Source organism: Globicephala melas, chromosome 8 (genome assembly GCF_963455315.2).
Source record: "Globicephala melas chromosome 8, mGloMel1.2, whole genome shotgun sequence".
Classification (NCBI taxonomy): Eukaryota; Metazoa; Chordata; class Mammalia; order Artiodactyla; family Delphinidae; genus Globicephala; species Globicephala melas.
In genome coordinates, this window is record NC_083321.1 from 143,091 (window position 1) to 167,382 (window position 24,292).

The 24,292-nt window shown below is 59.9% G+C and overlaps 1 protein-coding gene and 1 long non-coding RNA gene across 2 annotated transcripts; one reads left to right on the forward strand and one right to left on the reverse strand.

Annotated features, from left to right (window-relative positions):
• Positions 1 to 442: 442 nt before the first annotated feature.
• On the reverse strand, positions 443 to 9,673 carry LOC132597745 (uncharacterized). Its single transcript, XR_009565033.1, has 3 exons — positions 9,425 to 9,673; positions 5,329 to 5,413; positions 443 to 2,816 (listed from the first exon to the last, which is right to left on the reverse strand). It is a non-coding gene; the product is annotated as an uncharacterized lncRNA (long non-coding RNA).
• A 526-nt stretch (positions 9,674 to 10,199) lies between these two features.
• B4GALNT4 (beta-1,4-N-acetyl-galactosaminyltransferase 4) lies at positions 10,200 to 22,287 on the forward strand. The gene is made up of 20 exons (XM_030850817.2): positions 10,200 to 10,416; positions 13,347 to 13,450; positions 13,827 to 13,922; positions 14,002 to 14,097; positions 14,173 to 14,263; positions 14,340 to 14,440; positions 14,605 to 14,672; positions 14,861 to 14,939; positions 16,140 to 16,206; positions 16,339 to 16,473; positions 16,561 to 16,670; positions 16,789 to 16,889; positions 16,967 to 17,067; positions 17,148 to 18,039; positions 19,852 to 20,153; positions 20,321 to 20,474; positions 20,599 to 20,671; positions 20,771 to 20,924; positions 21,225 to 21,351; positions 21,823 to 22,287. The coding sequence occupies exons 1-20, from the start codon at positions 10,266 to 10,268 to the stop codon at positions 21,944 to 21,946; spliced, it is 3,126 nt and encodes a 1,041-aa protein (XP_030706677.1). The 5' UTR covers positions 10,200 to 10,265; the 3' UTR covers positions 21,947 to 22,287.
• Positions 22,288 to 24,292: the final 2,005 nt, after the last annotated feature.

Genomic DNA, 24,292 nt, shown 5'->3' on the forward strand with positions numbered 1-24,292 from the left:
GCACAAGGCGAGGATGTCCTCTCTTATTTACTCCCATCCAACATCATACTAGAAATCCAGGACAATGAAATAAGACAAGAAATAAAATATACACAGATAGGGAAAGAAGAAATAAAACTACCTTTGTTCACAGATGACAAGAGTGTCTATGTAGGAAAACCAAAGAATTAACAAAACGAAAAATTAAAAAACACCTGGAGTGCATAAGCAATTATTACAGGGTTATTAATGTACAAAAGTACATCGCTTTCCTATATACTAGCAATGAACAGTGGAAATTTTTTTAACATTTTTATTGGAGTATAATTGCTTTACAATGGTGTGTTAGTTTCTGCTTTATAACAAAGTGAATCAGTTATACATATACATATGTTCCCATATCTCTTCCCTCTTGCGTCTCCCTCCCTCCCACCCTCCCTATCCCACCCCTCTAGCTGGTCACAAAACACCGAGCTGATCTCCCTGTGCTATGCGACTGCTTCCCACTAGCTATCTATTTTACATTGAACAATGGAAATTTGACATTCAAAGCACAGTACCATTTACATTAGCACCCTAGAAAATTAAATACTTAGGTATAAATCTAAAAGAAAAAAATATGTACAGGATCCACATAAGGAAAACTACAAAACTTTGATGAATGAAATCAAAGATCTAAATAAGGAAGAGATATTCCATGTTCACTGATAGGAACTCAGTATTGTTAAGATGTCATTTCTTCCCAACTTGACCTATAGATTCAATGCAATCCCAGTCAAAATCCCAGCAAGTTATTTTGTTGATATTGACAAACTGATTCTAAAGATTATAGGAAAAGGCAAAAATCCAGACTAGCCAACATCATGCTGAAAGGAATGACAAAGTTGGAGGAGTGATGCTATGTGACTTATTACAAAGCTGCAGTAATTGAGACAGCCTGGTTTTGGCAAAAGACGAGATAAATAGATCAATGGAACAGAATAGAGTCCGGAAATAGATCCATACAAATACAGTCAACAGATCTTTGACAAATGAGCAAAGGCAATATGACGGAGAGAGATAGGCTTCTCAACAAACTTCCTGGAACAAGCGGACATCTATAGGCCAAAAAATGACTCTAGACACAGATCCTACACTTTTCACAAGAATTAACTAAAAATTTATCATAGACCAAAACTATAAATCTTCTAGAAGATAACATAAGAGAAAATCTAGGTGAGCTTGGATTTGGTGATGATTTTTTAGCTACAACAACATAAGCACAGCCCCTGAAAGAAAAAAATTGATTAGTTGGACTTTATTAAAATTTTTAAATTCTGCTCTGCTAAATATACTGTAAAGACAATGAAAAGACAAGCCATAGATTAGGAGAAAATATTTCCAAAATATATATTCAATATAGGATTGTGTCCAAAATAAACAAGGAACTCTTAAAACTCAGTGATAAGAAAACAAATAACCCCAGGAAGGAATGCAGACTGTGACAGGAGAATGTACCTGCCTTACAGTGTGTGAAGCCCCCTCACAGAGGGGCCGGATGAAAGGTGCTGACCTCAGTCACTCTGGAAACGAGTGGGCTCTGTAGGCCTGAAGCCAAAGGGTGTGCACACAGCACTGGGCTCTCGTGGTGAAGTTGTTTCCCATGTGTCCCTGCTGTACACGTGCGCTGGGACTGAACAGGAAAGTACACGGATGGTGGGGGCCGGGATTCTCACCCCGGAGGAGTGGGAGGTTACAGGCGACCAAGGGGAGAATGATCCGTGGATAACAGATGCTGGTTGGAGACGTCAGTGAGAACTCACGTTCGTTTAATGTAGAGACAGGTGGTTACACACAGGAATATTTGTAACGTGTGTGTATGCAAGGTTGGCACGCACGTATATTTCTTTGCTTTGTCTGCTGAGGGGGCACAAAGAAACAAGACCGCAGCAGCAATGAACACATCTATCTCCCAGATCTGGGTTTCTAAGACCATTCTCTAACAAAAGGAAGGAACCAGAATTCCTTGAAGAAATGGCTGACCCTAGGACTGGAACTAGAAATATACAGGATGAGCCTGGAGCATCTTGTAGCCGGAAGGTAAGGAGGTGCTCAAAAAAAACAAAACAAAAAACACGAAGATGGGGTGAGTCAAAGGGACACAGGAGCCAACTGACAGAGTTCCCAGCAGCCAGAGCTGGAATAACTTGAGAAACAAAATCAACAAAGTAATATTGTACCATAACCCAAAGCATAAAATACGTATCCATGTGATCACACTGACATACATGATGGAACAAATTCATAAATGGAGAAGAGGCAAATCTCCCATGCTGAGAATTCCAGATAAGTTCTGTGAACACTCCACCCCACAGCGGGGAGAGCTGGACTCCCCCCACCCTTAAGTGCAGGCTGTGCATAGGGACCTCCTCCCCGAAAGCACACGATGGAAGGGGGAGGGGGAGTAATTTTACAGCAGAGAAGCCTGACAAGCACACCTCGGCCAGGTGATCACAGCCAGCGTCAACAGCCATAAATTACGTTGATACTATGTACCCTGGACACGGTGTGATGAAAAGGGTCTTTTACCTCTATCGTCTTCATCCTTCAAACCCATACAGTAAGTCTGCTCCACACGAAAGAGTCCCGTTCCGAGAGCACGTTCGTAAGTCCAATTTGTTCATAAACAAACATTTGTTTCCTTGCAGCCCTGGAGGCTAGAAGTCCAAGATCAGGGAGCCAGTGTGGTCAGCATCTGGTGAGACCCTCTTCCTGGCTGCAGGTGGCTGCCACCTCCGTGTGCACACGGGCTTTCCTTGGGGTGTGCGTGGAGAGCGCGCGAGGTCTCTGGTGTCTCCCTGTAAGAGCATTAACCCCATCAGACCAGGGCCCCACCCTCATGGCCTCATCTAACCCTAATTACCTCCCCAAAGCCCATCTCCGAACGCCATCACATTGGGGGTTAGGGTTTCAGCATGTGAATTTGGGGAGGGGGGACACAAACGTTCAGTCCATGACAAGAAGCCTGACTTAAATCACTGTGACAGAAAGCCACAGACCCCCGACCAATTTCCCGGGCTGAGCTGGTCCACAGACCCAAAGCCTCCTTGGATGAGGGTGAGGCCCATGCCCTTGAGGAAGGACCTTGTCACTCGACCAAAAAGGTACTGTGAATCTTCCTCCGCGCCTTCCTCTGAGGCCCCTCAGGGACACTTACCAGGTGTCTGAGGATGGGGAAGCAAAACCTCAGGCTTCTCAGGGTACCCAAACCACCCCTGTGACCACCAGTCAGAGCAGTGGCTTACGGCGCTCAGGTGATCCACAATGTTTGGGTCATGTCTATCTAACGGTGGGTCCAGGGGCCCCTGGACCCATGTGTGGTCAGCCCCCGTTCCAGAATGCAGTCATCGGAGTGGGTACACGCAGCAGCTGGCAGAACCCATGCTGGTTTCCTGTCCCGCCGAGGGAGGGCTATTATGTGGGGAAGGCAGAGGGGAAGCCGCCAGGACCTCCTGGTCCAAGGAAGATAGTGAAGCAAAGCAGTGAGGCCTCCCCGACGGGAGTGCAGAGGTCAGTGCCACGGCAAGGACCTAGGGCCCAGGAGGGGGACTCCCAGCACAGCCCTCTCCTATTGGGCCTGTGCAGCAGACGACAGATAATGACCGCAAAGCTAGTCAGGTGGCAACTCCAACCGCAGCCGCTGTTCCTGACGTGCTTTCGTTGCTGAAGCAAAGCCCCACTGGTTCCCAGCCGGGAGCCCAGCCGTCGAGGGATGGGTCTTTCCATCCCGGCTAGTAGAGACTGTCGGAAGAGCCGGCTTTCAAGAGGCAGCAACACCGCTCCACAGCCCTCCCTCAGAGACAGAGCAACCCCACGTCACACCAAGTCCCTGGGGACCTGGCCCACTGGTCCCTCCCACAGCTGCCGCACTGGTCCTTCCATGGGTGATGCCATGTTGTTCGAACTCGATGAGCAGAACGTAGCAACTACCCTCAGTAGGACAAACATACACCAGAGTGCAAGGTAAACTCCACAAAAAGCCCAGGCCATCTCTGAAATGCCTAGGGGTCCAGCAGCCCAGTGCACACCTAGACGTCCCTCCCCAAGTCGCAGGCAAGTGGCTGCATGCAGTGCCTTCGACCAGGAAGAAAGAGGCCTGATGCCCGACGTGTCTTGCTCCCAGGAGGTGACTTTCACCCCGTGTGGCTGTACCACTCTGACCCTGGAGCTGAGAGGCTCAGAGAAGAGGCAGCCCGGCAGCAGGTCACCCTGCCATAGGGGCCGCACCACCCAGCAGAGCCCGAGGTGCCTGAGTGAGGCCCCGCGGTGTCACAGAGCTCTGCCACGTTCTGAAGATAACCGCCTGGGTACCACGCGCTTGGCCATGAGCCGCGGTTATTATACCGCCAGAGCTGCCGTCGTGGGCGGGTGTGTGACCCCCGAGCTGAACGGTCAGGCGCACAGCAGTGCCCTGTCAGTGGAAGTGGCGTGTATGTGATTGCTCTCAAGCAGGTCCCGGAGACCCAAGGAAGTCACGTGAGAGTCATGAACGAGCGTGACCGGGTAGCCGTCGCATCGCCTCAGCCCTCCCAACCTGCAGCAAGGCTTCGCGGGGCTTCCCGATGACCAGGTGCCTGAGAAGGAAGGAGCTCAGGCCTGGTTACAGACGGGGCTGCGGGCCTTGCCCAGACGTGGACGGTCAGGGGGTTGCAGGACAGAGATGAGGGTGAGCCCTCAGAGAGGGACAAGCAGTGCCCTGGCTGTTCACGCCGCCTTGCAGGACGAGGTAAGAGGCGGAGACCTACCCTGGGGATGGGCAGTGACTAGCTCTCCAGCTGGCTGGATGCGCGGACACTAGGAAGGAATGTGATTGGAAAACTGGTGACGAGGACGTCTGGGGAAAAGTATGCACACGGACTTCTCTGGGTGTGAACAAAGTATAAAGAATTTGTGTCGCACGAGTGCTGCCTTAGTCGAGGAGGGCCTTAGCATCAGGAGGACAAGGTCGCCATTCTGAGGGCACGTCAGCCTCTTGCCCCGGCACCTCTCGCCCTTGGCCAGTCGGTTTATGAGCCAAGTGGCCGAGGCGGGGGAAGGGAGGCTCTGCACGGCGCCACAACTTGGACATCCGCCCACCAGGGCTTAGCCGGCTGCTGTCACTGCCGAGAGCCCAACTGCCAGACGCAGAGACCAGCACTAGCCCCTCTCCCCTCCCAGGGGCAGCGGCTTGGGGGCAGCGCCTCGTTCGTCCGAGAATAGACACTTCCCTGCCTGCAGTGCTTCTGCCAGAACCGCTCCCCGTGGGCTCACAGAAAGCTGCATCCACCTATGCCATCCTCCACGCGGCACGACTCCCGACCAGCCACTCACCTCACGGCAGGTAAACTGCATCAGTGGGCCCATGCTCATGGAGTCCGCCGGTGCTGCATGTTCCCGTCTCCCCGAAGCAGCCAGCCTGGTAGAACGGTGGACAGAGGGTGGAATGGCCTTTGTGAGACGTGACTATGGAGATGGGTTAATGCTCTCAATCAGCAACCTACGGGGTCTCGCACAGCCAAGGTCCACGGGACCAGCTCTCAAGAGATAGGAATAGCAGTGTTCTACTAACCCAAAGGGTCCACCAGTGAAATGTTTACTTCCCATCCCTGCAACTCTGGGCTCTGCTTGTCCAGTGGCCTCAGATTCCAAGGGAGGGGTGCATTACGGTGACTAGCTATCCTGGTTTGCCAGGACTTTCCTAGGTTTAAAACTGAGAGTCCCACATCCTAGAATCCCCTCAGTCCCGGGCAAGCCCTAGAGCACATCCACCAGGGGGCATATGTCAGACTGCAGCTGACAGCCACCTGGCCACTGGGGGCTCTTCACACCAGGGCATCGACAGAAGCTCACTGCGCCGGCGGGGATGACGGTCATAGAGGGGGGCTGAGCTTTCATGACAGAGCTGGGTAAGCAGGCGACGTCTGGAAGGCAGGAGACACTCCAGGGTGTCTCTGAGTGCCCCTTGGTCCTGGAGTAAACACCAACAGAAAACTAGAACCACCCAAAACAGGCATAGACCCTTGGGGTCACTCCATCAGACAAAGAGCCATGAGCAGCTGAGGTGGTGGCTGGGGACACGGGGACGTGGAGTGCGCAGGGGACGCAGGCGCCGGCTACCGCCACGTGGCTGCCGTAGTAACGAGAACCTCATCCTTACCTTCACGCGAGGTACACCTGTACCAGTTCCACCCGCCCTCCTTCCTCCCTGTTCCGCCCCCACCCCTTCTGTCTAACGTATGTTAACAATAGCTGACCTCACATCCCAGTGTTTGTTACGAATGCTCACGCGCTCTCTCTGAGAGGGTTCAAGTGTTCAACATTCTTAAAGAGAACATATTGTTCAGTTAGAGTCAGTACCACCCAAAGATGGATAAAGCGATGTGAAACGTCCATCAGTCTCTTCTGGAGAGATTAACCTCTTTTTAGCCAGGACACTTGCATCATATTAAGCAGAAGCATAATTTTGCCTTTGTTTTTATTTGGAAGTTAAGAATGGTTTAAAGTAGAAGTGTGTGGGACTTCCCTCGTAGCGCAGCGGTTAAGAATCCGCCTGTCAATGCAGGGGACATGGGTTTGATCCCTGGTCCGGGAAGATCCCACATGCCGCAGAACAACTAAGCCTGCGTGCCACAACTACTGAGCCCACATGCCACAACTACTGAAGCCCACGCGCTCTACGGCCCACGTGCCGTAACTAATGAGCCCACATGCTGCAACTACAGAAGCCCACGTGCCTAGAGCCCATGCTCCACAACAAGAGAAGCCACCGCAATGAGAAGCCCGCTCACCGCAAAGAAGAGTAGCCCCTGCTTGCCGCAACAAGAGAAAGCCCACGCGCAGCAACAAAGACCCAAAGCAGCCAAAAAATAAATAAATAAATAGTAGAAGTGTGTGTGTGCCGAGTTGCCAAGGAGCCTCTCTGCGAGGGATTCTGTTGCTAAGCTGGGAATATGTTTCCCAAGATCCCCTTCCCTGTATGGTTTGGGTCCGAGTTGGGCAAAAGAGGAGCTTGTGTGAAGTTGGAGCCACCGCAGTGGGTGGTGGCTGCTACTCTCTGAAAAGGCTGTCGTGGGCACACGTGGTCGCTGACGGAGCAGCCGCGTCCAGCAGAGGCAGCCTGCCTCTCACCCACTCTCTGCCCCCTGCCCTTCATCCACCTGCTGGCCTCCAGGCCGAGAGAGACCTTGGAGCCTCCCAGGCAACAGTGTCCCCAACACTTTCCTCCTGGCACACACTTTCCTTTTTTTTTAACGTTCAAGTAGCTTTCTTTTTTTTTCGCATTTTTAAAGACAATCGACATATTTATTTATTTACCTATTTTGGCCGTGCTGCTGCGGCATGTGGGATCTTAGTTCCCTGACCAGCGATCGAACCTGCATCCCCTGCATTGGAAGCGCAGAGCCTTAACCACTGCACCACCGGGGAAGTCCCTGGCACCCACTTTCTGATGCTTGCTTTCTAAAGATTTCGTTTATGTTTCAGATCAGATGTCACTTCCCAAAACAGTGAACCTCTAGTGATCACTCTAGCAGAAGAAACGCTCCCCCTGGACCTCCCTGGTGGTGCAGTGGCTAAGAATCAATGCAGGGGACATGGGTTTGATCCCTGGTCTGGGAAGATCCCACATGCCACAGAGCAACTAAGCCCGTGTGCCACAACTACTGAGCCTGCGCTCTAGAGCCCACGAGCCACAACTACTGAGCCCGCGTGTCACAACTACTGAAGTCCACGTGCCTAGAGCCTGTGCTCCACAACAAAAGAAGCCACTGCAATGAGAAGCCCGCGCACCGCAATGAAGAGTAGCCCCCCGCTCGCTGCAACTAGAGAAAAGCCCGTGCAGCAACGAAGACCCAACGCAGCCAAAATAAATAAATTAATTAAATAAAATTTAAAAACCCAACATTTGGAAAAAAAAAAAAGAGGAAGAAGAAACCCTCCCCCTCCTCTCTCTAGGCCATCATCGTGCTTTATTGTCTTCACAGCACTTATCACCACTGGAAACTATTGTTTGCTCACGTGTGCCTTTGCCTAGGAAAATAGAAACTCCATGAAAGAAGGGACCGTATCTGCCTTGTTAGACACTGTGCCCCTTAAGTCTCTGGCTCACAAGGACCCCAGGTATGTATTGGCTGAATGGGCACATGGTGGAGGACCAGGGGGCAGAGGGAAAGCAGTGCACACACGGCAACATGGAGATATACATTTGTATATATGAGGTCTGGAGAGACACAATGAGATTTACAGCACAAAACTATTGATACATGTTTAAAATACACACGATGTGATGTATATCTTAATGCATGTGCAGATAACATGGACATGGAAAGGGGATTGGAGGAGGGAAAACAAGAACGGGGTGGGGGGAGGTTTGAAGAGATGTAGGTGTTGCTCACAGGACAGATGACAGATCGACAGAACGGCGGAAAGTGGCCAACTTGATTCTATGCCCCGAGGTCAAAATAAAAGGGAAAAAAGGGTAGTGTGGCCGTGTTAAGACTGCAACTTCCTGGATGATCTCGCCAAGATGAGGTGGGGTCCACGTCCCCTCCTCTCAAGGCTGGGTGGCCTATGACAGCGTGTGGCAGGATTGGCATGCCGTGACTCTCCAGGTGCTTTGCCCTGCTTGCTGGAGCCCAGAGGCCGCTGCCCTGGAGTGGCCGTACCCTGGTGCTCTGGTTAATCATCCTGGCCAAGCCCAACCGTCCCTGCCAAGGCCCTGACACGAGGGTGCAGAAGTCTCCCGGTGAGTCCAGCCCAGCCACCGGAGTCGCCGCCCCCAGCTGGTCACGTCTTCCCACCTGAGGCCCAAGACATCCTGGGGCAGAGGAGAGCTGTCCTGCGGGGCCCCGTCAAAAGTCCCGAACCACAGACTCCAGGAGCTTAACTAACAGTTGCTTTACAACCCTGATGCTGGGTGGCTCGTTACACAGTAACAGAAAACTTTAACGGATGGAGGAAGGGACAGAGAGAGGAGTCAGCCGGGCAGCTGGGCAGAGGGAGGGCTGGAGGAGACGACAGGGCAGGCAGAGGTGGCAGTGGCCCAGGCAGGAATGGGAACCAAGTGGGCAAAGTTCAGCATCAGCCCACACTCCCCTCCCACCTCCAGCTCAGCAAGAACCACACCTTGGACCCTAGGCTCAGGTCAGAAACAGGAGGGCTACGTTCCCTCCCGCCCCCTTCCAGACAGCTGGGGCACCTCCTCTCCATCTTCACCCTGCCCTCAGTGGAGGCCGCCAGCTCGCCCCTCCGCTGCCGCTGTCCGCCTGGCAGCCAGCTCAGACCCTGGCCCTCCACGCTAAGTCCTCTGGTGGCTGCGCATGCCCCTCAGGGTGAAGCCAGGTGCTTTTGAGACCCTCCTCAGTCTTGCCTGCATGGATCCTGTGCACCCACGCGCCCCCAGCCCCCCTGACCCACCATCATCACCTACCCCACTATGTCTCTCCCCCAAACTTCCTTTTTCTTCTTCCCACGTTGTCTGAGCCCCATTCCTCCTGGCCGCATTCTTGGCAGGAGGCTTACTCCAACTGCAAGCCCAGGCTGCCCGCATCCTTCCCCTCACGTTCCCCAAGCTCCTAGTGTCTCCCCATCACGCGTCCCTACACCCTTGTTCTCCGTGTCCCCACTGTCCCCCGACCCATAGCCTGCTCCTCCCGCGGCCTCCATCACTACACCCCGTGACCCCGAGTCCCTATGTCCCCCGGTCCTATGCACCACTCCTTGTCTCGTGCATTCTCTGCCCCTTGACCCCTGTCCCCGGTTCTTCACACCTCCCCATACACCGCATCCCGGGTCCTCCGCAACCCCAGGACCCCGCGTCCCCGCGCTGCGCGGGCCGGCGCGCCCAGGTGGATGCGCGCGCGTTGCGTGGAGACCAGCGGCGGGCACACCCTAACGCTCCGGCCCCGCCCCCCGCGCCGTGGATTGGCTCCCCTCAGGCTGGCCGGGCCCGGATTGGCTCGCGCGGCGCGGTGGCCGGGCCCGTTTCACGGTGGGTAGCACCGCAGCGTGGCTGCTGCTCCGTCCCGCCGAGGCCCCCAGGAGCTTGGAGCCCGAGCGGCCAGGCGGGGCCGGGCGGGGACACCGCCGGCAGCAGCTCCGCCGCCCACCCCGTGCCCTCGGCCAAGGGCAGCCCGGGGCCGCGGCCGCACCCTGGGGCCGCGGGCGGCGGACAAAGGGCCATGCAGGGCCGGGGGACGCGGCGCGGGGCGCGCTGGAGCGGGGGGCCGCGGCGGCGCCGCTGAGCGCGGCCCGGGGCGGAGACGGCCGCGATGCCGTGGTTCCCGGTGAAGAAGATCCGCAAACAGATCAAGCTGCTGCTTTTGCTGCTGCTGCTCACCTGCGCCGCGTGGCTCACGTACGTGCACCTGAGCCTGGTGCGCCAGGGCCGCGCGCTGCGCCAGCGGCTGGGCTACGGGCGAGGTACGGGAGGGGGCGCGCGCCCTGGGAGCGGGGGGCGGTGAGGGTCGCGAGCAACGCGGGTCCCGGGCCCTCCCATTGCGCCCAGGCCTCGGCGTGGGTCAGACCCGCCCGGAGACCCCGTCCGCCCTTCCCAGCTCGGCGACATTGGGGCGGGGGGCGCGGTTCGGCTCAGCCCGGCCAGAACGCCGATGACGTCAGCAGTGACGTGCGCGACCCTCTTGGGGAGCGTCCCCGAACCCCGGCGGATGCCGGGGTCTGGCCTGGAGCGGGTAGTGAGTGACGGGGTTAACGGTGGGCTCCTGGGGAGATCTCCGCTACCGGGCCCTGAATGCTGGGATTTCCGAGAGGCCAAGTCTGGCTGCGCCTCCGACACGTGCCTGCTTAGCAGAGCCTCGGTTTTCGCATCTGCTGGGGAGGGGCAGAGACCCAACCTCAGGACGGAGAGAGAGGGGACTGGCGGGAGGGAGCTGACCCTTGCAGTTGGAACGCTTCCTGGAGGAGGTGCCCTAGGTAAACCTGTGATCAGGGACTGAGACGCTTGTGTGTTGAGGCGGGGTGAGGCATAGGGCTAGGGATCCAGCTTGGGGAGCACCGAACGGCCTGGAGTGAACTCTCCCAGGCTCCTCGAGCTCACGCTCTAGTGGGGACAGACAGGGAACCCACAAATCAGGTCCTGGTGAGCGATGTGGGGAAGAGTTGGGGAGGAGTCCTGCCACTTTAGCTAGGGGGATCCCAGAGGGCCTCTTGGAGGTGGTGACTTTTGACACACACTTGGAAGAGGAGGAGTAGAGTGCTGGGGGGGGGCGGAGGGGCGGTGATGAGAGAGAGAAGGAAGCACCTCAGGGCGGGGATGGTCCCCGCCACGCTGCTCCTGGCCCTTCTCAAGGAAGAGAGGTGTCCTTAGGGTGGGCGGTGAGAACCTTGCTTCCCGAAGACTCAGAACCATGATCTTGCCCCATGAAGTCCTGGGCCACCCCACCAAGGGGTCCAGAGTTCCCTGGTCAGCCCCGCAGCTGGCACCACAGACACCCCAGGCCAGGGGCCACAGGCTTGTCCCACCCCACCCCACCCCCAGAGTCCACGCATCTCACAGCTACCACACCCTCTAGGGGCCCCCAGCACTGTTCAGTCCCTCATAGAGGCCCCCCAGCTACCATCAAATAAGGCAGGACCCCGGAGCGCGACCCAGTGACACAGACGTGACCAGCCTCCTGCTCAGCTGCCCTGTGTTTTCTGAGCAACCACAGTCCTCCCTAGCCTGACTTCCCGGGCAGCCGGGGAGCCTAACTCGGCAACTGCGAGGGGGCGGAGGTGTGGGAACCCCACTTCTGAGGCCTCCTGTGCTCTCAGCTGGACCAGCGAGGAAGCTGTCCTTGCTGCTCCTCGGTGGGCAGGAGCTGTTCAAGGTTATGGAAGATCAAACCCTCAAGCAGCTCCTGCCAGGAGCAGACCCAGCCGGGGCTCTCGCCCCTGGGGCTGCAGCCCCGCCTCCTGTCCCGCTACCTGGGCTCCCACCAGGGCAGGGCTTGTGGGAAGCTGAGCAGCTGGACATGTCTGAGGCCCTTCTGACTGTCCTGGCAGCACTGTGTTCACTCCCACCAGAAAGGCTACCTTCCCGGGGTCCAGCAGCCTGCGCAGGCAGAGGTGCTGGCAGCCAGGAGGCAGGAGGCCCGTGTGGATCTCGCTGTGCTGGGGCTCAGCCCCTGCAGGACAGTGATGGCATCCTGGCTTGGGACCCCACTGTGGAAGGTTCCCAGTACCCACAGAGTTACCTTTGTGGGCAGGGAGCATCAGGGCCAGGCTGTGGGGATTTGGCCGGGAGCCTGTTAGGGGCTCACCTCCCAGCTGGACAGGTGACAGTGATGGGGGGAGAAGCAAGTGGGCAGGCGCCACCGGAGCCTCACAGGCACGAGACCGCGGGCAGCCCCCTCCCCCAGAGAAAGGGCCCAGGCCAACTGTGTCAGTCCGGGAATCTAGCTCCTGGGGTCTGGATCGAGGGACGGGCATAGACTTTGAAGGCCAGGCTTGGCCCTGGAGGAGAGGGGTTCCTGGATGGGGGGTCCCCGGATGGGAGCACCAGGGGAGGCAGACGTGGCGCACAGTGAAGCCTTGCCTTCGGAGGCTCAGATCCCAGGGTATGGAACCCCAGGCCCACAGCTTAGGGAGGAGGTCTGGGAAGCAGAGGGAGGCAGGGGTGTGGAGGTGGTCTGCCCCAGGCGTGGGGAGTTAGGGGGGTGCCAAGCTCTAGAGGTGTCCGCAGAAGGGATCCCCAGGGGGACAGTCTCCCTCCGGGGCCGCCTGGGCCCCATGTCCTCTGGAAGCTGGACCAGAGTGCCAATCCCTCCTCTGCCCAGGTGGGCACCAGGGCTCCTTTGGTCCGGAGCCCTGGCCTCAAGGGTAGCAGGTGGCACGCGTGCCATGGGCCGGGGCTGGCGTAGCCTCAAGACCACAGTGCCAGCTCACCTGACAACAAGCTCCAGCACTAACCTTTGGCTCTCAGTTCTGGTAAAGGAGTCAGACACCAAACACTCCAGCACACAGGAAAAGTGCTGAGGGCACAGAGCAATCCTGGGGGCCTTCCTGGAGGCAGAGTCACTGATGACAACAGCCCCACGGGTGTGTGTGTGCAAGCATATGTGCTAGCATGTGCACACGCATAACTGCTCCCTCATGCCAGTGGGGGCTGGGAAAAGCCAGGTGGGGGACTCAGGCAGGGGCCGTCCCCACGGAGGTGGGATGTGGGAGAAGGGCCCAGCCGAGAGCACTTCCAGCTGTAGGGTGGGGCATCGGGTAGCATGAAGGGGCAGACGTGGGGAGGGAGGGCTTCAGTGGAGACACCACCGGCCATCCTGACCCCAGCTGACCCCAGCGGCAGGGGCTGTGGCCTTGGAGAGCCTGGACCCCAGCCCCGCCTCATGTGCCGCCCACAGATGGTGAGAAGCTGAGCGGTGTGACAGATGGCCGGGGCATCCGGGCTGCACTGTCCACACAGAGGGCAGAGGACTCCAGCGAGAGCCGTGAGGAGGAGCGGGTGGTGAGCAGGGCTGCGGGGAAGAACACCACAGCACACACGAGACCCAAGGCCAGTCCTGTGCCGGTGGCCTCAGGACCTGTAGGCCGTGAGGACACAGCAGCACGCTGTGCTCCACCACGGAGCGTGGCCCCAGCCTGGGTGGACGCATCTGGTGCACGTGGGGTGGCCAAGGGTCTGCTCGGGTGGGTGTGCACGGCCGGGGCGTGATGGAGTCAGGGCTTCGTGGCTGCACGTGGAAGGGATCTCTGTGAAGTGAGCCGGCGGGTGTGGCGGGCTGTGTCGCGCGCTGTGTCTGGTGCGCGTGCGTGTGGCTGTGGGGCTTCTTCCTGCCCTCACGTTCCTCAGCTTTGACCCTGGTGCCCCTTCTCTCCCGTAGCCTGAAGGTCGGGACCCAGACGCGCTGTTTCCCTGGGGGGCTGGAAGGCCACTGTCGCTCAACCTCACCCGTCAGGCGCCCTCGTGGCGGGAGGAGGTGAGCTCTGCTCAGCGGCTCGGCCTTGGGGAGGGCCGGGGGCAGCTGTGCAGAAGGTAAGCCCTCCTCCCACCCCCAGTACAAGGGGCAGGTGAACCTGCACGTGTTCGAGGACTGGTGCGGGGGCGCCGTGGGCCATCTGAGGAGGAACTTGCACTTCCCGCTCTTCCCTCATGTGAGTGCTGGGGTGGGGGGCGGCTGGCCCGCAGGTGGGCGGGGGCCTTGACATCAGAGGCCGCTGCCCCCCCAGACTCGCACCACCGTGAAGAAGCTGGCTGTGTCCCCCAAGTGGAAGAACTACGGCCTCCGGATTTTCGGCTTCATCCACCCGGCGAGAGATGGTGCGGGGACGGGGGTGTTGGGGGGCAGGGTGTCATGAAGCCCCCACCGACCCCTGAGCCCTGTCCTGTGGCCTAGGAGATGTCCAGTTCTCCGTGGCTTCGGATGACAACTCTGAGTTCTGGCTGAGCCCAACCGAGAGCCCGGCGGGTGCCCAGCTGGTGGCCTTTGTGGGCAAGGTACCCCCACGCGCAGCCCAGCCCCTCCATCCACACCCCTTGTCTTCGTGGGCCTCCTGCGGCTTGGTCACCTGTCCCCTCCAGCTTCTCAGGAGTGGGGACTGGATGGGGCTGGTGCCCCAAGGAGAGGGTGAGCCCCCTGCCCCTTCTCTGTTACCCTCCAGACTGGTTCGGAGTGGACAGCACCTGGAGAGTTCACCAAGTTCAGCTCCCAGGTGTCCAAGCCCAGGCGGTGAGTGGCTGTGGGAGTGTGTGCATGAGTGCGTGCCCGTGTGTGCGCCTGTGTGTGAGGACTGGGTGGCACGTGCATGCGTGAAGCCGCTGCTGCTATGCTGCCCCTCAAGCCCGCCTCCTGTAGGCCCCCATCTTCTGGGGCTTCGGGGCGTGGCGCGCCCGCCCCCTCACTCCTCCTGTCCCCAGGCTCCTGGCCTCCCGGAGGTACTACTTCGAGCTACTGCACAAGCAGGATGACCGCGGCTCGGACCACGTGGAAGTGGGCGTGAGTGCGGCTGCCCTCTGAGGGCTTCTGGAGACCCCACCTCCCCTGCCCTGCCCTCCTCTTTCCGGCCACTCCCCGCAGGACAACGATGTGGACCCCGCCCGCCCCCCCAGAGAAGCTTCCCATCTAGCTGACAAAGCAGGTGCTCAGGGGCGGGGCTTGTGCTCACAGAGGAAGCGACCCTTGAGCGGATTCTCGAGAGCTGAGAGACGTTCACAGGGAGACCAGTGGGGAGAGAATCTGGGGTGCAAAGATGAATTCCAGGTCTCGAGAACAGCAGAGGAATGGAACCACCTGGAGTCTTCTGGAACTCCAAGCAGTCTGGTGGCCAGATCCAGCAGGGCTTCCTCCTAAGGATGAGGCAACTGGATCTGCATTTCAGGGAAAACCCTCTGGCCACTGCCTGTTGGGAGGGATTTTCGTGGGTGGCCATCCATCGGTCCCTGAACCAGGGAGGTGGGAATAGAAGAAGTGGAAGGTCCGGGGGAGGGTGGGGGGGTGGCGGGGGGAGATGCCCAGCGACTGAGAGCCTGAGCCTGGCTGGGTGTGGGGTGATGACCAGGGTGGGCTAGGGGGTGGTGGGAGGTTGCAGGTGTCTAGTTTGTGTGTGGTGGGTATCACCCCAGCTCAGCTTAGCAGAGGACCCAGACTGCAGATGCAGATTTGGGGTGATCTTGTGGAAGCCGGGGGAGTGACTAAGGGCCGAGGATGAGCTGGGAAGGGAAGAGGGCCTGGGACAGCCCCCAGGAAGCCCAACATGAGAGCGGTGGGGGAGGGAGAGTCTGCAAGGGAGACTGGGAAGGCACAGCCACAGAAGTGGGGGAAGTGGGGATGGGGAGGTCCAGCGGGGAGCTGGGGGGCCAGCTCTGACCTCCAGAAGGGCAGTGTCTGCAGAACCGGGGGGAGGTGGGGGCAGAGGCCATAACCAGAAGGTCCGGAAGCACCCAGGGTGTCAGGAAAGGCATCCTCACCTGCCTCCAGGGACCCCAGCCTTCTAGGCCTCTCCAGCTTCCCTGCTGTGCCTTCTCAGGACCGCTCTCCCATCCACCCCCCCCCACCCCAAGCTTCCTGCGTCCGTGAAGGGGTTGCCCCTACTAGTTCCCCAGCCCCATGTCAGGGAAGATTCACTCCTCCCTGACCCAGCTGTGTTCCCACCTTGACCCCCATCCTTTGGCCCTGACCACCCTCTCCAACCCCCAGTGGCGAGCCTTCCTGCCGGGTCTGAAGTTCGAGGTCATAGGCTCTGCTCACATCTCCCTGTATACAGGTGCGGAGCCCAGTGCCTCTGTGGGGAAAGGGGAGGGCTCCTGATGGGCGGTCTCTTTGGGGTGGTGTCTGGATATGGGTGAGGAGGGATCTCTAGGAACTCCTGGGGTCCCCACACATCCTCTGCCCCTAGATGAGTCAGCCCTGAAGATGGACCACGTGGCCCACGTGCCCCAGTCTCCAGCCAGCCACGTTGGGGGGCGCCTGCTGCAGGAGGAGCCCAGAGCTGACATGCTGCGGCCCGATCCCCGAGACACCTTCTTCCTCAGTGAGAGGAGGCCCACCGGGGTGGGGTGGGGGGCGGGGTGGGGCCGGGCAGGGGTTCCAGGTCACAATGTGACCACGCCTCCCGTAGCGCCTCGGGTGGAGCCCTGGAGTCTGGAGAATGTGCTGGAGCCCTGCACCTACGCCCCCACCTACGTCGTCAAGGACTTTCCCATCGCGAGATACCAGGGGCTGCAGTTTGTAAGTGCCCCTCACCAAGGTCTTCCCTGAGACCCAGGCCTCCCTCTTCCCAGGGTCCCGGGAGCCTCCTCCAGGCCCTCTGGAAGACGCCCCAACCTGAGCCCTCTGCCCGCCCCAGGTGTACCTGTCCTTCGTTTATCCCAATGACCACACACGCCTGACTCACATGGAGACGGACAACAAGTGCTTCTACCGCGAGTCGCCGCTGTATCTGGAAAGGTGGGTGGGTGGCGCCCAAGGAAGAATGGGCGGGGCCTCGGCCGAGCCTGGTCTCTGACGCCCCGCCCCTGCCCCAGGTTTGGGTTCTACAAATACATGAAGATGGACCGGGAGGAGGGGGAGGAAGACGAAGAGGAGGAGGTGCAGCGCCGAGCCTTCCTCTTCCTCAACCCAGACGGTGAGTGCCCCCCGCGCCCCCCACCCCCTCAGCTGGGCCCGCCCTGGCGCAGCAGCTCACCCCACCCGCGCTGCCCACAGACTTCCTGGACGACGAGGACGATGGGGAGCTGCTCGACGGTCTGGAGCCCACCGAGGCGCCCGGAACGCAGGGCGGCCGCCGGCTCGCGGCCCCCACCGAGGCCCCGGCCACTCCCGCCCTGCCAACGCCTCCCGCCCCCCTGGGCCGGCCGACCCCCCGGCGCTCGCGGGCGCTGAGCTGGGCCGCCCGCCCCCTTCCCCTCTTCTGGGGCCGTGCCCCTCCCCCCCGCCCAGCAGCCGCGGCCGAGCGGCCCCCGAAGGTGTATGTCACGCGGGTGCGGCCGGGACTGCGGGTCCCGCCCCAGGCCTCGGCACCGCTCAGCCCACGCGGCCCTCCCCGGCCACCTTTCCCTGGCGTCTTCCTGCGCCCCAGACCCCTACCCAGGGTGCAGCTGCGCGCGCGCCCACGCCCACCCCGGGCTCGAGGCCGCAGGACCGGCGGCCCCCAGGCCGCAAAGCTGAGGCCCCCGGCCCCGGCGCCGACCACCCAGGGGAGCCGAGAGGGCCAGGCACGCGAGCCGGGACTCACGGCCCCCACCACGGACTCGAACTATTCGTCCGAAGCGCAGCCCGTGACCTCCTTCCTGAGCTTGTCCCAGGTGCCCGGGGAGAATGAGGAAGAGGAGGAAGGGGACGACGAGGAAGGGGCGCAGGGCGAAGAGGCTGCGTTGGAGGACAGCGAAGAGAAGGCCGGCGCGGTGCGCGGCCGCTGGCGGGAGGACGCTGTCAACTGGCAGCGCACGTTCAGCGTGGGCAGCGTGGACTTCGAGGTGCTGCGCTCGGACTGGAACGACCTGCGCTGCAATGTGTCGGGGAATCTGCAGCTGCAGGAGGCCGAGGCCGTGGACGTGGTGGCTCAGTACATGGAGCGTCTCAACGCGCGCCATGGAGGGTACGAGGGAGGGGCGCGCATGGAAAGGGACGGCCTTGGCCTCCATGGGACTCTCAGACTTCCCCAGGGTTTAATGGGGCACTGCTCTGGGAATGGTACACGCCCCCCGCCCCCCCGGAAGTGTCTTCTCACCCTTCTGGGGCCCCTTACTGCTCAGGGCCCCCGTCCTGTGCTAGGAGCCTTTCTCCCATCACCCAGGGCTGGCTCCCCTGTCCTGCACCTCCAGACCCCACACCTATTACCTTGGACCTGGACCTGAGGATGGATCTGAGCCACCCAGGTCTCTTCCAGATAGAGACACGCACGAAGGTCAAGCTAAGAACCCCTGGATCCCTCTCCCCACTGGCACCTCGCTGGCTGGGGTCTTGGTCCTCAGGGGAGGGCTCAGGGTTCCTGCCCCACTGGCCCTTCTGGTCTCCCCCAGGCCCCAGGAATCCAGTCTTGTCTCCACCCCAAGCAGGTATGGGGGTTGGAGAGTGGGGGCCCCAATTTGACCTGAGGGGAGGCCCTGAGGGGTTCTCAGAGCTGTGCTGAGTCCTTAAGTAGGGGCAGGACCTTCAGAGACAGGCAAAGGCTGGCCAGGAGGCTGGTGGGCAGAGGACAGGCCTCATGGGCCTTGAAGGCCAGGTGCAGGAGTCATTCTTCTTGCCTCTGATACACACAGTTTGGAGCAGGACGCAGGTTTGGGCCATCTGGTTCATAGACAAGCATGTGGCTGTGTTGGAGAGGAGGGGGTGGAAGGGGGAGCCCATGACTGACAGGCTTGGTCCAGGGCAGCAGTGGGATGGCCTGGAACCTTGGCAGGGGCTGGGGTAGATTGATTCTAGGTGGCTGAGAAGGCAAGCCTGCGCTTGGCTCTGAGCTTCGTGAGAGCAGCTCATCGTCCCATGGGCATGAGGGGGTCTGTCCAGCAGAAAGGTCATGGCTGCAGCCCCACCTTCCCTGAGCCGTGCAAGGGTGTGGGTGGCCCCAAGGAACGAGAGCACAGACCCAGAGCATTTGGGGCAGAAAGTCCCTGATACTTGAGAGCATGGTGGGGATGGGCAGGGGCTGAAGGGAGGAATCTAGACCCCTGGGAGGTCACACCGGTAGGCTCCGAGGGTGAGGGATACTGGCTGCAAAGGTGGACGGGGGGGACGTGCGGCAGAAGGGAGAGTGACCTTGTCAAGGGCAGGGCCCTATCTTCCCAGGCCAGGGCTGGGGAAGAGCCAGCGGTGGAAGGCCCAGAGGCTTCTTCCCCAGAGATCAGGGCAGCCCCTGCGCTGGTGCTGGGGGGGGCAAAAATGAGGCTTCTCAGAGGAGGCACCCAGGACCTTGGAGAGGAGGGCGGGGAGCCTGGGGCGAGCATCCAGGCAGGGGACACCTAGGGCAAAGACCCCACGGGAAGAGGCAGCTTGCGTATCTAACCTGACGGGGTATTGAGGCCACAAGGTAGACACCGTTTACCGGCTTAGAATTCAGACGTCTGAGCCTCGGCCTGTGGGCCGTGGGCGCCCCTAAAGGTTGCTGAGCGTGCAGCTGTGGACAGGGGTGGTGGCACCGAGGAGAGGACTGGCCTGGGCTTGGGGACGCCTCCCTTGTGGGCTGCCCCACGGAGAGGGAGCCCCGGTGTGTGGGCCTGCCTTCTGAGAAGGGAGCTCCCCAGCAGGCCTTGTGGTGTGGTAGGGGACGGGGGGCGTGTGGCACCCCACCCCAAGTCACCTGAGTGGCCACCTCGTTTCTGCGGCTGGGGGCGGCTTGTGGGAAGAATGGGGTTGGAGTCGTGGGCGCAGCCTCGGAGCCCGAGGGGGCTGACTGGGTCCCGCCCCGCAGGCGGTACGCTCTTCTGCGCATCGTGAACGTGGAGAAGCGCCGGGACTCGGCGCGGGGAAGCCGTTTCCTCCTGGAGCTGGAGCTCCAGGAGCGCGGTGGGCGCCGGCTGCGCCTGTCTGAGTACGTCTTCCTGCGCCTGCCCCGGGTACGTGCCGGCGACACAGATGGAGACGGGGAGAGTCCTGAGCCCGCTCCAGCTGTCTCCCCAGCCGCCTCCGTGCACCCCGACGGCCGCCCGGAGCTGTGCCGGCCACTGCGCCTGGCCTGGCGCCAGGATGTGATGGTGCACTTCATCGTGCCAGGTGCGTGGGAGTGGGGCTGGCCGGCCAGCCACCTGGGATTGTGGGGGCGTGGGGGGTGGGGGGCCTTGTCCAGCAGGCCTTATGGGGAGGGGGGGAGTGCCACCGGTCCTGGGCAGGGTACCACCAGGTCGGGTCCAGGTGGGTTCAGTATCCCCATCCTCCTCCAGTGAAGAACCAGGCGCGCTGGGTGGTACAGTTCCTGGCAGACATGGCTGCGCTGCACATCCGTACAGGGGACTCTCGCTTCAGTGTCATCCTGGTGGACTTTGAGAGCGATGACATGGATGTGGAGAGGGCCCTCCGCGCGGCGCCACTGCCCAGGTAACGGCCCCCACCTCCCGGGGCGGGCCAGGTGCAGCTTCCCTCCTCCCGGACAGGCATGGGTTTTCCTGCCCCAGAAACGGGTGGCTATGACTTCCCACCCCATATCCCCTTCCTCCCCCAGATACCAATACCTAAGGCGAAGCGGGAACTTTGAGCGCTCCGCGGGGTTGCAAGCTGGAGTGGCCGCGGTGGAGGTGCGTGGGCAGGATGGTGTGGGTGGAGAGAATGAGATGGGGGGCGGGGGGGCCCTTCCGGAGGAGAGGGCGAGGCTCAGACCTCCCCGCTGTCTCCAGGATGCCAGCAGCATCGTTTTCCTCTGCGACCTGCACATCCACTTCCCCCCCAGCATCCTGGATGGCATCCGCAAGCACTGCGTGGAGGGCAAGCTGGCCTTTGCGCCTGTGGTCATGCGGCTGGGCTGCGGGAGCTCGCCAGGGGACCCTCACGGTAATGCCCTGAATGCCCCTCGGTAACGTCAGGGGTCCCACCCATGCCAGGGCAAAACCCAGGCCCCCGCAAGGGAGGCCTAGGGCCCCATCAATGCCCCTTATAACGCCTGGGACTCCTTGTGGCCTCTAGGACCCCCAGAGTGCCCAGGACCATGCTCGGCCCCTAGGAACCTTCTCCAACACCCAAGTCATGCACAGGCCTCCCAGGTTATGACCAACACATTGGAGTGACCCCAAGAGCCCTCCTGAGGAAGGGCTTGCAGGACCTGGCGTCTGAAGGGCACCCCATCCCCGCCAGGTTACTGGGAGGTGAACGGCTTCGGCCTCTTTGGGATCTACAAGTCCGACTTCGACCGCGTTGGAGGCATGAACACCGAGGAGTTCCGGGACCAGTGGGGAGGCGAGGACTGGGAACTTTTGGACAGGTGACCACCTCCCCCCAGCGGAGACTGCGACTTCCACATCCTTCGCCTGTGGGTGGGAGGGGCCTCACGTGCTGACGGGACTCTGCTTTCCTCCCCCTCCGACCCCCAGATCTAGGCCTAGAGAGCTCCTTGGACCCCACCCCACTCCCCTAAACCCCTTCCCAGCTCCAGGATCCTACAGACTCAGGGAAGCCCTTGAACCAGCTCTGCCCCCAGACCCTGCAGGCCTCTCCTGGGTCCCTCTCCTCTTGCTGGGCTTGGACAGTAGTGGAAGCCCTGACACCCCAGGCCCTGGACCAGGGGCGTGAGCTCTTCCATTCCAGCCCACCCCCAGGGTTCTGTAGTCTAGGGGCAGCCCTGACAGGCATGCTCTCCCCCTGCAGCCCCATTCACCCCCGTACCCCCAGTCTGGATCACCCCCCAAAGGTCCTCTGGGCCGAGGGGCAGCCCTGACTCGCCCTCCCCACCCAGGGTCCTGCAGGCAGGGCTGGAGGTGGAGCGGCTCCGAGTGCGGAACTTCTACCACCACTTCCACTCCAAGCGCGGGATGTGGGGCGTGCACAGCCGCAAGGCCGCCCGCAAGGAGGCCCCTTGAGGACCAGCGACCGCTCCCAGCCCCGGCTGCTGTCCTGCCGTGGCAGCTGGAGGCCAGGCTCTGAGCCTGGACCCTGGGGACCCAGCGGGGCTCATCCGGGGGCACAGCCACCACCCGTGCCTGCCCCTCTCTGGCCCCCCAGGCTGCTGCCCCCTCTGTGGCCGCCCCCCCCCCAGAGAGGCGGCCGTCGTAGCCGGCGGGGCCTGGGCTTGCCCCCCACGCCCTGTGCGATGATTTCTGTGAAATTTTGCCGTAGCAATGACATTGTTTCAGGATTTCCAAGAGTTCTGTCTGTTCCGTTTTTTATTCAGAATGAAATGAAATATTTTTTTTAGTTCTGACTCATCCTCTGGGCCTGGTTCTCTTGGGAGGGCAGAGGTGGGCCTGGGCGGCAGCAAGAGACCCTGCACCCGCAGTGGCCCTGGGCACTGCCTGCTGCTGACTCCCTTCCCTGACCTGAGCTGCAGCCGCCGTGCTGACCGCACCTTTCTCCACCCTCGAGACCACTCACCTCTTCCCGCACTTTCCCTTTGAGCTCCTGTATCGGGCCCTGGAGGCAAGGGGGTTGGGGACCCTTCCTCACCACCCTGTGCGTGGAGCCGCCAGTCACCAGCGTGGCATGAGGCCTTTCCACCTGCGACCGTCTGCTTAGTCCCCTTTGTTGTGAAAACAGACCTTGGATGTCGGTCCTGCGCCACCCTCAAGGATGTGGGAACACTAGGCACCCCGGGGTGGCGGGTGACATGCTACAACCAGGTTGGGGTATAGTTAGGACTCAGTTGCCATAAATGGAAAGCCCAATGCATGCTGACCCTCCTGCCTCCCTCTTATAAGGACCCCTGGGATGACCCTGGACCCAGCCACATAACCGAGGATAATCGCTCCATCCCAAGCAACATCCTTTACTTAATCTGCGAAGTCCGTCCTGCCGTGGAGGTGACAGCCACAGGTCCTGGGCATTAGGGCATGGACATCTTTGGGGCTTTTACTCTGTACTGCCTCATTCTGTGGGAAGGCAGCACGTCCGCCCAGCACTCCACACAATCCTCGCAAGGTTTACCTTGCCATGAACACAGGGCAGCAGGGAGGATTTCAGGGAAAGAGAAACCAGATGGACACTCCAGTCGGGCCCTGAGAAGACCCTAGAGATGGCCCGGGGCATTCAGCTCTGTGGCTGCTGACCAGGGCAGCCCGCGGGTGTCTGTGAACACTAAGTCACTCGTGACGTGAGTCCTGCTGGTGCCCGCAGGGTGGAGGACACAGCTAACCTGCCACACACCTACTCAGAAGTTAACAGATGCCCCAGCTCATACTGCCCACTCCTCCCTAAGTATCTAGTTCGGAAGAAATGATCCCCAGATACAGATGTTAGTAACAAGAAAAGAACTAGCACTGGAATTAAGAATATATACTCCAGGGCTTCCCTGGTGGCGCAGTGGTTGAGAGTCCGCCTGCCGATGCAGGGGACGCGGGTTCGTGCCCTGGTCCGGGAGGATCCCACATGCCGCGAAGCGGCTGGGCCCGTGAGCCATGGCCGCTGAGTCTGCGCGTCTGGAGCCTGTGCTCCGCAACGGGAGAGGCCACAACAGTGAGAGGCCCGTGTACCGCAAAAAAAAAAAAGAATATATACTTCCAAAAATTGGGGCGCGGGGAGTGTAACAGGTAGGGGAAGCATGCACATCAGAAAAATAACTACCTCTGGAAGCAGAAAAAAATGTCAAACAACATTTCATCTAATGTGGACTATACGTATACCATAATTTATTAATCCACTTTAACAACTGTTTATTGAGCACCCACTATGTGCCAGACACTGTGGAAGAAGTGGTGAACAAAACAGACAAGAATCCCTGCCTCGTAGAACTTACATTCTAGTGAAGCGTGAGGAGAAGCAGACGACAGACACGGTAAAGCCATATCCGGTATATCAGCTGGTGGCAGCGCTTGTAAAGAAAAGTAAAGCCGGAAAGAGAATAGCGAGTCTGAGCGTGGCTGCCACTGTAAACAGTGGTCAGAAAAAGCCTGACCAGGCTTCCCTGGTGGTGCGGTGGTTAAAGAATCCGCCTGCCAGTGCAGGGGACACGGGTTCATGCCCTGGTCCGGGAAGATCCCACATGCCGCGGAGGAACTAAGCCCGTGCGCCACAACTACTGAGCCCACGTGCCACAAGTACTGAAGCCCGCACATCTAGAGCCCATGCTCCACAACAAGGGGAGCCACCACAATGAGAAGCCTGCGCACCACAACAAAGAGTAGGCCCTGCTCGCCACAACTAGAGAAAGCCCGCTCGCTCGCAGCAACAAAGACCCAACGCAGCCAAAAATTAAAAAAAAAAAAATTCTAGAA